Below are 15,441 nucleotides of genomic sequence, written 5' to 3' on the forward strand. Positions count from 1 at the left end.
TATTATAAAGATATTTTGTAACTTACGTTTGTAGATTTAACAGCTATATATTAGCTGCCTTGAGGGCAAATACAGGTAATCTTCGACTTACAACCACAATTGAGTCCAAAATTTATGCTGCTAAGTGTGACATTTGTTAAGTGAATTTTTGCCCATTTTACGACCTTTCTTGCCACAGTTGTTAAGTGAATCACTGCAGTTAAATTAGAAACACAGTTGTTAAATGAAGCTGGCTTCCCCGTTGAGATTGCTTGTAAGAAGGTTGCAAAACGTAGTGATATGACCCTGGGATATTGCAACCGTCATAAATATGAATGAGTTGCCAAGCATCTAAATTTTTATCACAAGATCATCAGGATGCTACAATGGTTTAAGTGTGAAAAATAGTCATAAGTCACTTTTTTCAGGGCTGTTTAACTTCAAACGTCACTAAATGAACATTGTAAGTCGAAGATTACCTGAACTTGCATGCAAATACAAAAAGTAAAATTCCCTGGGGTTTCTCTTACAAATATTAGCCAACTGTAGAATAGGAGAGGATTCAATTTATATCTAAATGGTTTATTCCAAAAACCAAAGCTCAATTTCTCAAAAAGTCTACATTGACCCATTTCACTCATCAGTTATGTTTTAGTCAGTTATCAGTACTTTTATATCAAAACAAGCCAGGAGCCATCCAGGAATGGATGCATCTGACAACCTAATTTTTAGAAGTGAATATGAATGCAGTTGAGTACAATAAGTGTTTTGCTTTCTCTCCCAATATGTATGTAAATACACCTTAATATGCACTCTTTTAACAGAAGATCATGTTTTTTTTATTCTTGACAAACATTACAAGAAGTACACAAAGCAGAAAGGAGCCAGGTTAAACTAGATAATGCCATGTTTGCTTCAATTTGCTTATTATGCCAATATAAAACAGCGTCTGGAGACAATGCACTAGTGCAAGGGTCTCCAACCTGTGATCTGTGGCCTGCTACCGGGCTGCAGCCTGTTGGCCACCGGGCTGTGGGAATGGCTGGTGAGTGTGCACACGCTCCCACTCGTGCTAGTGGCCCCATTTGCGCATGCACAGGAGCGCTAGCGCAGCTGTCAGTGTCACACTGGCACTAGCAGCCCGTTTGCACATGCATGTAGATGCTAGCGGACTGTTTGCACACATGCATGGGTGCTAGGGGCCCAATTGCACAGGTGCACAGGTGCTAACAGCCCATTTGTGCATGTGTTCAGGTGCTAGGAGCAATGCTTGCACAGATGCCAGAAACAGCACTGGTGATACCAGGGGTGCTTGCAGCCCACTTGTGCATGCACATGATAGCGCCACTGCCCTGTGCATGCTCATTTTTGCAGCGCATGCACATTTCCCTGCTCTTCCCTTTCCCTCCAGGCCGCCAACTCAGAAAGATTGGGGAGCTGTGCACAAGTAGTCTGTCCAACACATCTGAAAATAACTTACTTGGGAAAGGCAGATATAAAATGTAATATGTATTGTGACCTAAAGAACAAAATGCCTTATTTCAGATACAGGTAGTCCTCGAGTTATGAGTGTAATGGAGCCTGCCCATTCCACTTGCAACTCGAAAAGTTGTAGAATAAATCTCGTACTTTGAACGAGATCACTCCCTTGCTCATTAAGACACACGTGGCTCGTGTGCACATGAGGCATCTCAGGGTGGGGAAGGCCAGGTGGGGGGCTAGTGATGGAATTGGCCCCCCAAGCCCTCCCCAACCCACTAAGATACCTCATGCCTTCCTTCCTGGTGCGCTGGACTCACTTACCTTGAAAAGATCAGTCTCCTCTCTGCCACGGTTTCTACCTTTGAGGGAGAGGAAAGTCGATGGAAGCTCCTGGGTGCCCATAATATTGCACGAGTTCAGGCACCGATCCTCTTTTGCAGAGAATGGGAGCCTGAACTCTCACGAAGTTTGTTCCGACCCCCTACTCCTTTCTGCCACTGCCGGAACAATTTTCACCAGGATGGAGACCTTGGGGAAATTGGAAGCTCCATCTGCATACAAATGCACACTTAAGACACAGAGCGCCTTGCTCTTTGGCTAAATTTTTGCAGGAAAAAGCCATTTATCAAGCCCTTTCCTAGCAGAAAAAAGCCTCTGGAGCTAGCGCGTCTTGCTTTTTGGCTAAGTTTTCACAGGAAAAAGCCATTTCTCAAGGCCCTTCCAACCAAAAACAAGCCTCCAGAGGAAGAGTGCTCGCTCTAGAGAATTGTTTTCGCAGGATTGCTCTTGCTGATTGCTCTTGCTGATCACATAACTTTGAACGAGCGTTAAGTGAACACTCGTAACTCGAAGATTACCTGTATTGCACAAGATATATGAATATATATAAAATATATTAACATTTCTGTAATCAAACTTTTATATTTGTTTAAAACAATGCTTTTGTATTTTTTTCTTTCAAATTAATCAACAATTAAGAATCCAGACACCAGTGTATACCTTAAAACCCAAGCAATCTTTATCACAGCAATAGTACTTAGACTAATATATGGCTTCATAGGGCTTTATAGCACTAACTGGTTTACACTATGTCAGCACTGGTTTACAATATGTCAGCATATTGGTCCTCATTTTGCCAACTTCGGAAGGATGGAAGGCTGAGTCAACCTTGAGATGCTCAGAATCAAACTCCTGGAGTGAGCAGTGAGTTAGCCTGCAGTACTGTATTCTAACCACTGCACCACCACGACTCTTAAAATGTCCCTTTGCAAAAATAACTTTAATTTTACAGGAAACACTGCAGTTATTCACACTAGTTAAATGAGGAAAAGAAAGAAGAGGAAAAGGGAAAGGAGAAAAGAATCACCTCCACAATTTCCGTGCTTGCATATCTTGTTTGGTTCTGTTCCCCTGGATGCACTATAATGATCTGCACAAATGTATTCAGTTTTCGATCTCGTGTAGGAGCCACTAAATCTTTACATGCTGGAAATGGGGTTTTTGGGGGGAGGGGAGAGGAAAAAAAGGGAAAAATCTCATTAAAAAAACCCCTAAATCACAATGAGCACATTGTTGTGTGAGAGGCAGGTTGAACAATGTTTTGAAGCTCTAGAAACTTAAGCCTGTTTAACAGAGGAAGTCTCTCAGAAATACTCCACAGAAATAGGAACTCACATACTGCAATCTGTTTTTTTATTCAGCTAAATCATTATGCACGTCATGCAAAGATTTTCTAAAAGCTCACTTCAATTCTTCCAAATTAATACGTATGTATATATATATACGTATGTATAGTTGTAAACCACCAGAATCACTTGGGTAAGATGGGTGATATAGGAAAAGAAAGAAAGAAAGAAAGAAAGGAGGGAGGGAGGGAGGGAGGGAGGGAGGGAGGGAGGGAGGATTTCATTGCCATGTAAGGTACATTTTGCGTAGCTAAGAATAGAAGAAACAATGAGGCAAAGAAATTAAGAACAAGGACTTCCGGTTTGCCATCACAGCCACCGCGGACGCTGGAAGGCGAACTCTGTCTTCCGCATTCGTTCCACTGGGGGGACCCTGGAAAGGATCAAAAGTTGCCCCGTAGGGGAAAACAAGCAAGGAGGAGACCCCTGCTTGATAATGGGAGCGGGAGGGTGGCAGCCCTTCCGCTTGATCTGGGACAGCCCTCCAAACTGGTGGAGGAAAGACCGGCCATAGCAATATGGCTGGTTACTAGGCTGCAGACAGCCGAAGTCAAACTTACCACCAGGCACTTCTAAAGCAATGCGGATGAAACTCAGTGAGATCCAATTTTCTCTCTGAGATCCTAAGTATTTTTCTTCCTGTAAAAGCTGCCCAAAGTATCTTTCCCCCTGTGAGGAGAGAGGGAAGGGAATTTCTATCCCACCCTCTAAGAATAGTGGCAACTGACTATCTAGGGGAGTTAAACACTAAAAGAATAAGTTTAATCTAATTGGATTTATATGTTTCTGAAACTTAGGGACCAAAAGTTTTCTTATTTTCACTGAAGACTTTTGTTTTTATCTATAAAAAATAAATAAAATTGGAAAAAGGACTAAAAATTTTGGACTTAAAAAACCTTAAATGGCATTGGTGACATCTTGTGGCAAAGCTTGGTATTACAACTTATTATTGCCTAAAGGAGAATTGGCTTGAAGCCCAGACTACAGATAAGACTCTTAACCTGGATAAACACCACATGTGAGAGGTTCAGTTGTAAAGAGAAGTTCTGGGTGGCATGGCTGGCCTCCTTGAACAATGAATGTAAACCTTTATTGATTTTTAGAGATGTATATGGGGAATTGCCTTCCTACTTTTTTATCTGAGGAATATTGGACATTATTGGAGATGATAAAATTCCTGGGATTATAAAATCGTACTTGACAAATGACTTTTTATAAAGACTACCTACAAACACGTGAAATAGAGGTCCCATAAGGTAAAGGTAAAGGTTCCCCCGCACATGTGTGCTAGTCGTTTCCGACTCTAGGGGCCGGTGCTCAACTCCGTTTCAAAGCCGAAGAGCCAGCGCTTGTCTGAGGATGTCTCCGTGGTGTGGCCGGCATGACTGGACACCAAAGGTGCACGGAACGCTGTTACCTTCCCACCGGAGTGGTCCCTATTTTTCTACTTGCATTTTTACGTGCTTTCGAACTGCTAGGTTGGCAGAAGCTGGGACGAGTAACAGGCGCTCACTCTGCTACGCGGCACTCGGGATTCGACCCGCCAAACTGCCGACCTTCTGATCGACAAGCTCAGCGTCCTAACCCACTGAGCCACTGCATCCCAGAGGTCCCATACCCAGCTATAAAATTATTTGCATCATCTGATTTCAAAGTCCTCAACTTAATGCACCATTAAGAGAAGATGGATGAAGACCAGGAAAAGATTCTTTCCATGTTAAAAGCAATACATGAAACCATCCTTTCAGCTTGTGGCAAAGTAAGATGTTACAGAAAAGAACAAGATGTCAGCTTAGATATACAAACCCAATTTCCAACTACAACTAAAGATCTAACAATGCAGAAGGTAACAGAAGTTGAACAATCAAATACTAAGACAGAGGACTCAATTGACCAACCAATACAGTCAATGGACTATCCAAAGAAGGGACTGACAACAATGAAAATGGAACAGACTTTCTATATAAATCAGAAGAAATTTGAGGAGCAAGAAGAACAGACTGAGTGGAAGATAAACATACCAGGACAATTATGGAATTTGGAATAATAGGGAGACGATTTAAGGAATACAAATGGGCTAGCCCTTCCAAAAAAATGGCAACTAAATGGTCTCTCTTATTCCAAACAATATATATAATAATAGAGGGAGATCTATTTGATGACTTAAAAGCGTTGACATAGAGCGCTAGCTAGCAAAGAAAGAAAGCCAGAATAAGGGTGAAGAAAATTGGGGTTTTGGTTTATTACTAATTAGAGGGAGAAGCTGAGATAAGGAAAATTTTGGTCATTAAATTTAAAACATTTGCAATTAGTTGAAAATAAGGATGCTATTTGTTTAATACTTAAAAATTAGACCCAAAAGGAAAAAAAATCGATTAACTCAGACAATATATATAATGGGCTTTGATTTATTAAAGGGATACTGTATTATTAATTAGATGATGTAAGATGGGGGGAAATAGATAACTTTTAGAATAGAACAAAATTATACCCAAATATATAAGATGTGTATTTTGAATATTAGATTCTGTTATGAATTGAGATAAAGGAAACTTTGGTTACCTAAAACCTGGAAATTAAAAATATCAAATGTTAAATTTGAATATTGATAGGAAACTAAAAATTGGGAAAAACTAATAATAGGACATTGATTGACTGTAAAGATTGAATGTAAAAGTAATTAAGATATGTATAAGCTAAAAATTTATTGATAAATGTAATAATGTTTTTATTTAGTTGATATAATAAGAACTGTATAAGCTTAAATATGAGATATTAGATATTAAGGGGAAAAAAGAGGAAATATTTGAGGTTGTAGTTTGAGATTTGTACTAAAGATTTTTGTATGTTACTGTTGTGATTCCATGCCAGCCACTGAACCTGGCAGCTGAGTCTGGGTAATCAAAGGAGGAGGAGGAGGGGCCTGGGGAACCATCAGAGTTGGAGGAAGTCTCTGATGAGTTACAAGACTTACAAAGTGAGGAAGAATCTGGCCCCTCCACTCGTGATCAAGCTGAAAGCCAGCTGGGAGGCTGAGTCAGACTCAGAGGAAGCACACTGGAAGACCTCAGAGATGCACGTAAACGTAGACAGGTCACACAAGTAAATCAGAGGGAGGCAATGGGGCAGGAGAAAGCAGTGAGAAGCCACACCTTGGGGGCTGCGTAACAAAAAGGGAATGTGTGGGCAGGGCTGGTTGCTGGAGGCAACTGTTTGCAAAGAACTTCTGTGTCAAGAGATGATGGTCTGTTTATTTTACCAGTAAGTTTTCCTATTTTGGCTCATGCTCCGTTTTGTTTGTGGACAAGGTCTGTAACTCAAATAAAAAACGGTTTATTTTTCCAGTCTACAGTTAAAAGGGGGGTTGCCTTGTGAAGTAACAAGGACGTACATAGGCTGTGACAGAACAGTTACTGAACTATTGATTAACCCAGCCACCATGTTGCTTTTTAAATACCTAAATGTACAAATAGAAAATTAAGAAAAATATTATTTAAAAAAAGAAATTAAGAACAAGATAAGGAAATATAGCTAAATATTGTTCATATTTAACATTATACCTTTATAGCTATGAACAATGTTGGAACAAATACTGTTCATAACAATGTTCATTATACCTTTCCCAACATTCCCTAGATTTGCAAACCATCCATTATATATATATATATATATATATATGTTTTCTGAGGTTTTCGCGGGTGCCTGTATGTGGATCCTTGGTTTTTCGGGTTTTTCCCCGCGTAGAATTAAAGGTGTAGGCGCAACGTTTCGACGGAATCCCATCCGTCATCATCAGGCTTCTGCTTCCTTCTTCTGGGAGAAGCATGTGGCTCTTGCTCTTTGTTCCTCTTTTTTAAACTGCCAGAGGGGGTGTGTTCTGTGGAGGTGTGCTCTGATTGGGTAGGGGACCAAGTGTGTTCTGATTGGGTGGGAGTGTGTTTTGAATGGTGGGGGTGTTCTGATTGGGTGGGGGTGTGTTCTGAGTGGATGGGCTGGTCTCAGCTGCCAGCTCCAGAACTGAGCTGGTGAGTTGTGCTGCTTTTGTTCGGCTTCGTGTTTGTGGTGGTGCCATGTTTTTATAGTGGGTGTCAGTTTGCTTATTGTGTGGTTTGGAGGGGTTTAAAGTGGCTGATGTTGCAGCTGTAGTTAGGTTTCTGTTTTGTGGTTGTGTGTCTTTATCGTTGTGGGTTCGGATTTGCTTTTTGAATGGTTGTGTGGTGGTGATGTCATGTGATGTTATCATGAGTTTGGGTCTGGTATCATTCTTGGTGGTTGGGCTTCGTCTGTCAATCAAGGCGGGTTTCCAAATGGCTGGTAGACGAGAGGTATCATCTCGTTTATTCATGCTGTGGGGGCGTTTTTCTATCTCAATGGCTTCTCTGATTATTCTGTTGTTAAAATGTTCAATTTTGGCGATAGTTTTGGTTTTTTTAAAATCAATTTCATGTCCCGTGGCTTCAAAGTGTTGGACCAGGGATGAAGTTTGTTCTCCCTTTCTGAGTGAGTTTTTGTGCTCTTCAATGCGTGCACTTATTCTTCTGTTGGTCTGTCCGATGTATGTGGTGGGGCAGGTGGTGCATGGGATTTCGTATACTCCTTGGTTTTCTAACCCAATTATGTCCTTGGGGTTTCTTAGGATGGTGGATATTTTTCTGTCTGTGTAGAATGCTGTTTTGATGTTGTGTTTTTGGAGGACCTTGCTGATTCTGTCTGTGGTCCCTTTTAAGTATGGGAGGAGGGCTTTGCCATTTTCTTGTTCTCTGTCTTGGGTTTTTGTGGGTGTCTCTCTTTGGATTAAGTTGGTAATCGTGTTTCTTTGGAATCCATTGGCTGTTAGTACATTAGTGAGAGTGTGTAGTTCGGTTTTTAGGTGTTGTTCGTCAGCTAGGTGTTTTGTTCTGGAGATGAGTGTCTTGGCTACGGAGTTGATCTGTGCTGGGTGGTGGTGTGAGAGTGCGTTCAGATAGCGGTTTGTGTGTGTTTTTTTATGGTAGATAGTGTGTCCTAGGGAGCCGTTGGATTTCTTGTAGACTAAGACATCAAGGAAGGGAAGTTGATTGTTAGCTTCTGTTTCCATGGTGAATTGTATTTTGGGGTGTAGGCTATTGAGGTGTATGAGGAAGTCATCCAGTTTTTCTTTGCCGTGTGGCCAGATTACGAAGGTGTCATCTACGTATCTGAGCCAGAGTTTGGGTTTGTGGTTGGATTTTTCCAGAGCGAGGGTTTCAAAGTGTTCCATGTAGAGGTTTGCGATGACAGGTGAGAGGGGTGATCCCATGGGTGCTCCTTCCATTTGTTTGTATCTTTGTCCATTGTAGATGAAGTATGTGTTAGATAGGCAGTGGTTGGTCAGATCTAGGATGTGTTTTGGGGGGTTGTATTTATTTAGGATAGCTGTCAAGGCTTCTTTGATTGGTACTTGGGTGAAGAGGGATACAACATCGAAGCTCACAAGTAGGTCCCAGGGCTGTAAGTTTAGTTTACTCATTCCAATTCATAGAGATCATAAGTAAACTAAACTTACAGCCCTGGGACCTACTTGTGAGCTTCGATGTTGTATCCCTCTTCACCCAAGTACCAATCAAAGAAGCCTTGACAGCTATCCTAAATAAATACAACCCCCCAAAACACATCCTAGATCTGACCAACCACTGCCTATCTAACACATACTTCATCTACAATGGACAAAGATACAAACAAATGGAAGGAGCACCCATGGGATCACCCCTCTCACCTGTCATCGCAAACCTCTACATGGAACACTTTGAAACCCTCGCTCTGGAAAAATCCAACCACAAACCCAAACTCTGGCTCAGATACGTAGATGACACCTTCGTAATCTGGCCACACGGCAAAGAAAAACTGGATGACTTCCTCATACACCTCAATAGCCTACACCCCAAAATACAATTCACCATGGAAACAGAAGCTAACAATCAACTTCCCTTCCTTGATGTCTTAGTCTACAAGAAATCCAACGGCTCCCTAGGACACACTATCTACCATAAAAAAACACACACAAACCGCTATCTGAACGCACTCTCACACCACCACCCAGCACAGATCAACTCCGTAGCCAAGACACTCATCTCCAGAACAAAACACCTAGCTGACGAACAACACCTAAAAACCGAACTACACACTCTCACTAATGTACTAACAGCCAATGGATTCCAAAGAAACACGATTACCAACTTAATCCAAAGAGAGACACCCACAAAAACCCAAGACAGAGAACAAGAAAATGGCAAAGCCCTCCTCCCATACTTAAAAGGGACCACAGACAGAATCAGCAAGGTCCTCCAAAAACACAACATCAAAACAGCATTCTACACAGACAGAAAAATATCCACCATCCTAAGAAACCCCAAGGACATAATTGGGTTAGAAAACCAAGGAGTATACGAAATCCCATGCACCACCTGCCCCACCACATACATCGGACAGACCAACAGAAGAATAAGTGCACGCATTGAAGAGCACAAAAACTCACTCAGAAAGGGAGAACAAACTTCATCCCTGGTCCAACACTTTGAAGCCACGGGACATGAAATTGATTTTAAAAAAACCAAAACTATCGCCAAAATTGAACATTTTAACAACAGAATAATCAGAGAAGCCATTGAGATAGAAAAACGCCCCCACAGCATGAATAAACGAGATGATACCTCTCGTCTACCAGCCATTTGGAAACCCGCCTTGATTGACAGACGAAGCCCAACCACCAAGAATGATACCAGACCCAAACTCATGATAACATCACATGACATCACCACCACACAACCATTCAAAAAGCAAATCCGAACCCACAACGATAAAGACACACAACCACAAAACAGAAACCTAACTACAGCTGCAACATCAGCCACTTTAAACCCCTCCAAACCACACAATAAGCAAACTGACACCCACTATAAAAACATGGCACCACCACAAACACGAAGCCGAACAAAAGCAGCACAACTCACCAGCTCAGTTCTGGAGCTGGCAGCTGAGACCAGCCCATCCACTCAGAACACACCCCCACCCAATCAGAACACCCCCACCATTCAAAACACACTCCCACCCAATCAGAACACACTTGGTCCCCTACCCAATCAGAGCACACCTCCACAGAACACACCCCCTCTGGCAGTTTAAAAAAGAGGAACAAAGAGCAAGAGCCACATGCTTCTCCCAGAAGAAGGAAGCAGAAGCCTGATGATGACGGATGGGATTCCGTCGAAACGTTGCGCCTACACCTTTAATTCTACGCGGGGAAAAACCCGAAAAACCAAGGATATATATATATATATATATATATATATATATATATATATATATATATATGTAGATCTTTGGTCATTCGGGTTTTTTCCCACGTAGAATTGAAGGTATAAGAGCAACACACACACACACACACACACACACACACACACAGAGAGAGAGAGAGAGAGAGAGAGAGAGAGAGAGAGAGAGAGAGAGAGAGAGAAGGGAAGCGAAAGTGCCTCTCTCTGTCTCTGCAAATGGCGGAGGACTAGGAGCTGCAGGAGACGGCTGAAAGAGCTGCATGCGACTCCAGCGCCACGGGTCACTGACCTGTGCCCTAGACAATATCCTTGAGAATACTGAGTTTTGCTACAGAAAAAGTGCATAGTTATGGGAAACATACTGTTCAAATGAAGAACAGTTCAGACAGAAAAGTTTTGAAATACCTTTCATAAAGGAGGCACACTATGTTTTCCCCTTTAATTCCTTTTTATTCGCTTAGGAAATTACAAAATTCTCTCAAAAATACTTCCTACTTGGCAATTAGAATTTAAAACTTATTTATATGTTTAATTATTATATTTACTCATAGAATTTCCAAAATACTGAAAAGCGAAAATTAATAGACAAAATGAAAGCAATAACATTACAATTTTAATGGAAGGATAGGTGGTTAGCCTGTCCCTTCTCAGTAGTGACCCTTAAAATTGCTACTTTTTCCATGTAGCAATGATACTTTAAATGAATTTTCATTGTCTACAATGGAGAAAGTTTAAAGTAGCGCCAAACTACTTAGCTAAAATTAGCTGCTTGCTGAACATTAAAATTTTCCATCAAGAGAATAGCATGGATGGCCCGCCAATAAAATTTCAGGACTAAAAATTACATAACCCTGCTTAAATATATCCCAAGGCAAGTGAGCAAATTGTACAATTATTTCAAATTGTCTTTGCTAAAATAGTTTCAATATCATCTTGCCACTTCTATGTAACGTCATATAAATAGACTGTTGACAAACAGAAAAATTTTAAACAAGTAATATAAAGATTTGCCAAGTGCTGCTTGATAATAGGCTTTTCATCTTAAGTATATTTTTTTTCCAATGATCTCAAACCTCTATGGTCAGAATTACCACAGTGTTAATATGAGGTAAAGAAAACCATGCAAAAGTCCATCAGAAATATTCAAGCTTTTCCTCAGCCATAAATCTATGAATAAATAAATTTTTCAGGAACCTAATACTAAGATGCAGTTTTTTTTAAATCTGAACAAATATCATGTTCAACATAGTTCAATTTTTCTAACTGCTTTTATTTTGATAACTTCTCTGCAGTTTCAATAATTTTTGTTCTGCTTGAAGTATAATAAAGATAGCTCAAAGCTTCTTAATTAAGTAACCTAGAATGTCAGATAAAAAGCTTTTTTTAATACTGATAAAAATTACAAAATAATCATATTCTGCGATCAACAGTATAGGTTCAATGCTACATTCAGAAAAGGCTTTTATTCTTCATCCATCTGTATAAAATGTCATAATCTGCTTCACTATCTTTTAAAGATTAAGAAACATTTGATTTATTCAGACTAGTCTAGTGACCACAATTTTCTAGTCAGACCACAATGTTGATTTTTATTTCTGCATAGTAATTATATATTGTACTTCAAAAGATATTCTTGCTATGAAAGTTGTTATGGCTAGATACAAATATTTTATATACAGGCTGCATATATTTCTTCTTATATTAAGCATAACATACATTATGCAGGAAACTCCAATGTGTCTCTATTGTTTTTTTAATTCAACAACATTCAAATCATTTTATTTTTATTGTAATTTTTTTTTACTTAGGGTAAAACCTCTGAAGCTAAATGAAATTTTATGCAGCCTGGGCAGGACTGTAATGGGGAATAACTGTTCCACTTTATTCTGCTTTTCCCAGACCCCAGTTCAACAAGTCTTTCTGGTTCCAGGAACAGAATTCTGAAGTGATTAAGAAAAATTGAAAGAGAAGGCTCCAAGAAAAAAAATCCTACAAAGAAAGGATAAAGAGTATAGATATAATTATAATTTTATTGCAATTATAGCTATACATTATTACATATATCTATATATTATATTATAAAGATATAAAACTCTTGAAATACCTGATCATGTCCAATTCTCAGAAATAATAATAATAATAATAATAATAATAATAATGATGATGATGATGATGATGATGATGATGATGATGATGATGATGATGATGGAAGGGACCTTGGAGGTCATCTAGTCCAACCCCCTGCTCAGGCAGGAAACCCTATACCATTTCGGACAAATGGCTGTCCAGTCTCTTCTTAAAAACTTCCAATGTTGGAACATTCACAGCTTCTGGAATCAGGTTTTTCCACTGGTTAATTGTTATAAGTGTCAGGAAGTGTCTCCTTAGTTCTAGGTTGCTTCTCTCTTTGGTTCGTTTCCATCCATTGCTTCTTGTCCTGCCCTCAGGTGCTTTGGAGAATAGCTTGACTCCCTCCTCTTTGTGGCAGCCCTTGAGATATTGGAACACTGCTATCATGTCCCCCCTTGTCCTTCTCTTCATTAAACTAGACATACCTAATTCCAGCAGCCATTCCTTATATGTTTTAGTCTCCAGTCCCCTAATCATCTTTGTTGCTCTTCTCTGTATTCTTTCTAGAGTCTCAACATCTTATTTACATTGTGGTGACCAAAACTGGATGCAGTATTCCAAGTGTGGCCTTACCAAGGCATTGTAAAGTAGTATTAATACTTCACGTGATCTTGATTCTATTCCTCTGTTAATGCAGCCTAGCACTGTGTTGGTTTTTTTGGCAGCTGCAGCACACTGCTGGTTCATATTTAAGTGACTGTCTACTAGGACTCCAAGATCCCTCTCACAGTTACTACTATTAAGCAAGGTACCCCCTATACTATACCTGTACATTTGGTTTTTCTTGCCTAAATGTAGAACCTTACTTTTTTCACCATTGAATTTCATTTTGTTAGATCAGGGCTTTTCAACCAGTCGTACGGGTGCCACCTGTGGTACATTGGCACCTGGCAGGTGGTACACGACCTCCTAGTAAAGTGGTAGTGGGGGAGGGGGATGAGATGAACCAGTGGCAGCACCGCACAAGCCTGAGCAAGAGACGGCTGGAGCTGCAGGGTTGTCAGGGCTCAGCGGAAGCACCAGGATCAGCGCCCGGCTCCAGCTGGAGCTCAGTGCCGATTCTGGCGTTTCTGCTGAGCCCAGAAGAAGTGCCGATCAGCTGGAATGTTGCAGCATCTCTAGGACCTTGTGATTTACATTCAGATGCTTGGCAACTGATTCATATTTATAATGGTCACAGTGTCCCAGGGTCATGTGAAGTGACCAAACCCTGCTGCAACCACCCAGCAGACCGGGGGGGGGGAAACCAAACATCCTCCACCCCAGCCCTGCTGTCAATCCTCAACAGAAATGCTCACAACAATGAAAACCTCGGACAGGAGGAAGAACACCGCCGGGCAGGCAGGCAGGTGTCTTGCTTGGCTGTGGCTCGGGGGGGCACTTTTTTCAGTGCTATTGTAACTTTGAACAGTCACTAAGTGAACTGTTGTAAGTCGTGGACTACCTGTACTTCATCACTTTTTTCCTTTTGGGGGGGGTCATCAAGTTTTGACGACTGGTGGTACTCGGATGTTGTCATATCCTAAAAGGAGTACAATGGGTGAAAAGGTTGAAAAGCCCTGTGTTACATAGCGCCCTGTATTCAAGTCTGTCCAGATCCTCCTGTATCTTAAGCCTGTCTTCTGGAGTGTTGGCTATTCCTGCCAGCTTGGTGTCATCTGCAAATTTGATGAGTTCCCCATTTATTCCTTCGTCCAAATCATTGATGAAGATGTTGAAGAGCAGTGGGCCCAGAACAGAGCCCTGGGGCAGCCCACTACATACTTCCCTCCATGTAGATGTGGTTCCATTGATGACCATACGCTGAGTACGGCCAGTCAGCCAGCTACAAATCCATCTGGATTTATCAAATGCCTTACTGAAGTCCAAGTAAATTATATCCACAGCATTCCTCTGATCCACTAATTTTGTCACTTGTTCAAAGAATCCAATAAGATTTGTCTGGCATGACCTGTTTTTGACAAACCCATGTTGGCTTTTAGTAATGACTTTGTTTGCCTCTAGGTGCTCGCTGATTCATTGTTTGATTATCTTTTCCAGAATCTTCCCAGGTATTGAGGTCAGGCTGATAGATCTGTAATTTCCTGGATCCATTTTTTCCCCTTTTTTGAAGATGTGAATTACGTCAGCTCTTTCCCTATCCTTTGGTAGTTCCCCAGTGCTCCAGAATCTTTGAAAAATATAGTTCAGTGGTTCTGAGATCACATCTGCCAGTTCCTTGAGAGCCTTGCAGTGTAATCCATCTGGTCCTGGTGATTTGAACTCGTCTAGACTGGAAAGGTGCTCACTTACCATTTTCTTGCCTATCTTAACTTGTTTCTATTCTGTTTTTATGGCACTATTTTTGATAGGTTGGTCTGTTTTTTCCCTTTGTGTAAAGACAGATGCAAAAAACGAGTTAAATAGTTCTGCTTTCTCCCTGTTGCTTGTCACCTTCTTGCCATTTTCACCCACCAGTGGACCAATCATTTCCTTCACTTTTTTCTTGTTTTTTACATGTTGAAAGAAGCTTTTTTTGTTATTGTTGACTTTAGTCGCAAGCCTTAGTTCATTTTGAGCCTTAGCTTTCCTCACTTCATCTTTGCAGGCTCGCGCTATTTGCTGATATTCTGACTTAGTTACGTGCCCCTCTTTCTACTTTCTATACTTGTCCTTTTTATCTTTCAATTTGTCAGAGAGTTCTTTATGCAGCCACACTGGTTTCTTTTGAGAGCTGTTATTTTTCCTCTTTGTTGGTTTTGTGCTAGACTGGGCTTTTATTATCTCACTTTTCAAAATTTCCAAAGTTTCTTGAGTTGTTTTCCCCTTGAGGATTCTCATCCATGGAATCCTTCCAAGCCCTAAGTTTATTGAAATTAGCTCTCTTAAAGTCCAAG

General features: G+C 40.7%; 1 protein-coding gene across 2 annotated transcripts in view; it reads right to left on the reverse strand.

Annotated features, from left to right (window-relative positions):
* Positions 1-15,441, reverse strand: part of INPP4B (inositol polyphosphate-4-phosphatase type II B) — a 223,250-nt gene that overhangs the window by 143,777 nt on the left and 64,032 nt on the right. For both annotated transcript variants that reach the window (XM_083366960.1, XM_083366961.1), the window contains one exon: positions 2,828-2,946. In XM_083366960.1, the coding sequence (XP_083223086.1) occupies positions 2,828-2,946 (119 nt within the window). The remainder of the gene's footprint in view (positions 1-2,827; positions 2,947-15,441) is intronic.

Source organism: Vipera ursinii (assembly GCF_947247035.1).
Source record: "Vipera ursinii genome assembly, chromosome: 7".
Classification (NCBI taxonomy): domain Eukaryota; kingdom Metazoa; phylum Chordata; class Lepidosauria; order Squamata; family Viperidae; genus Vipera; species Vipera ursinii.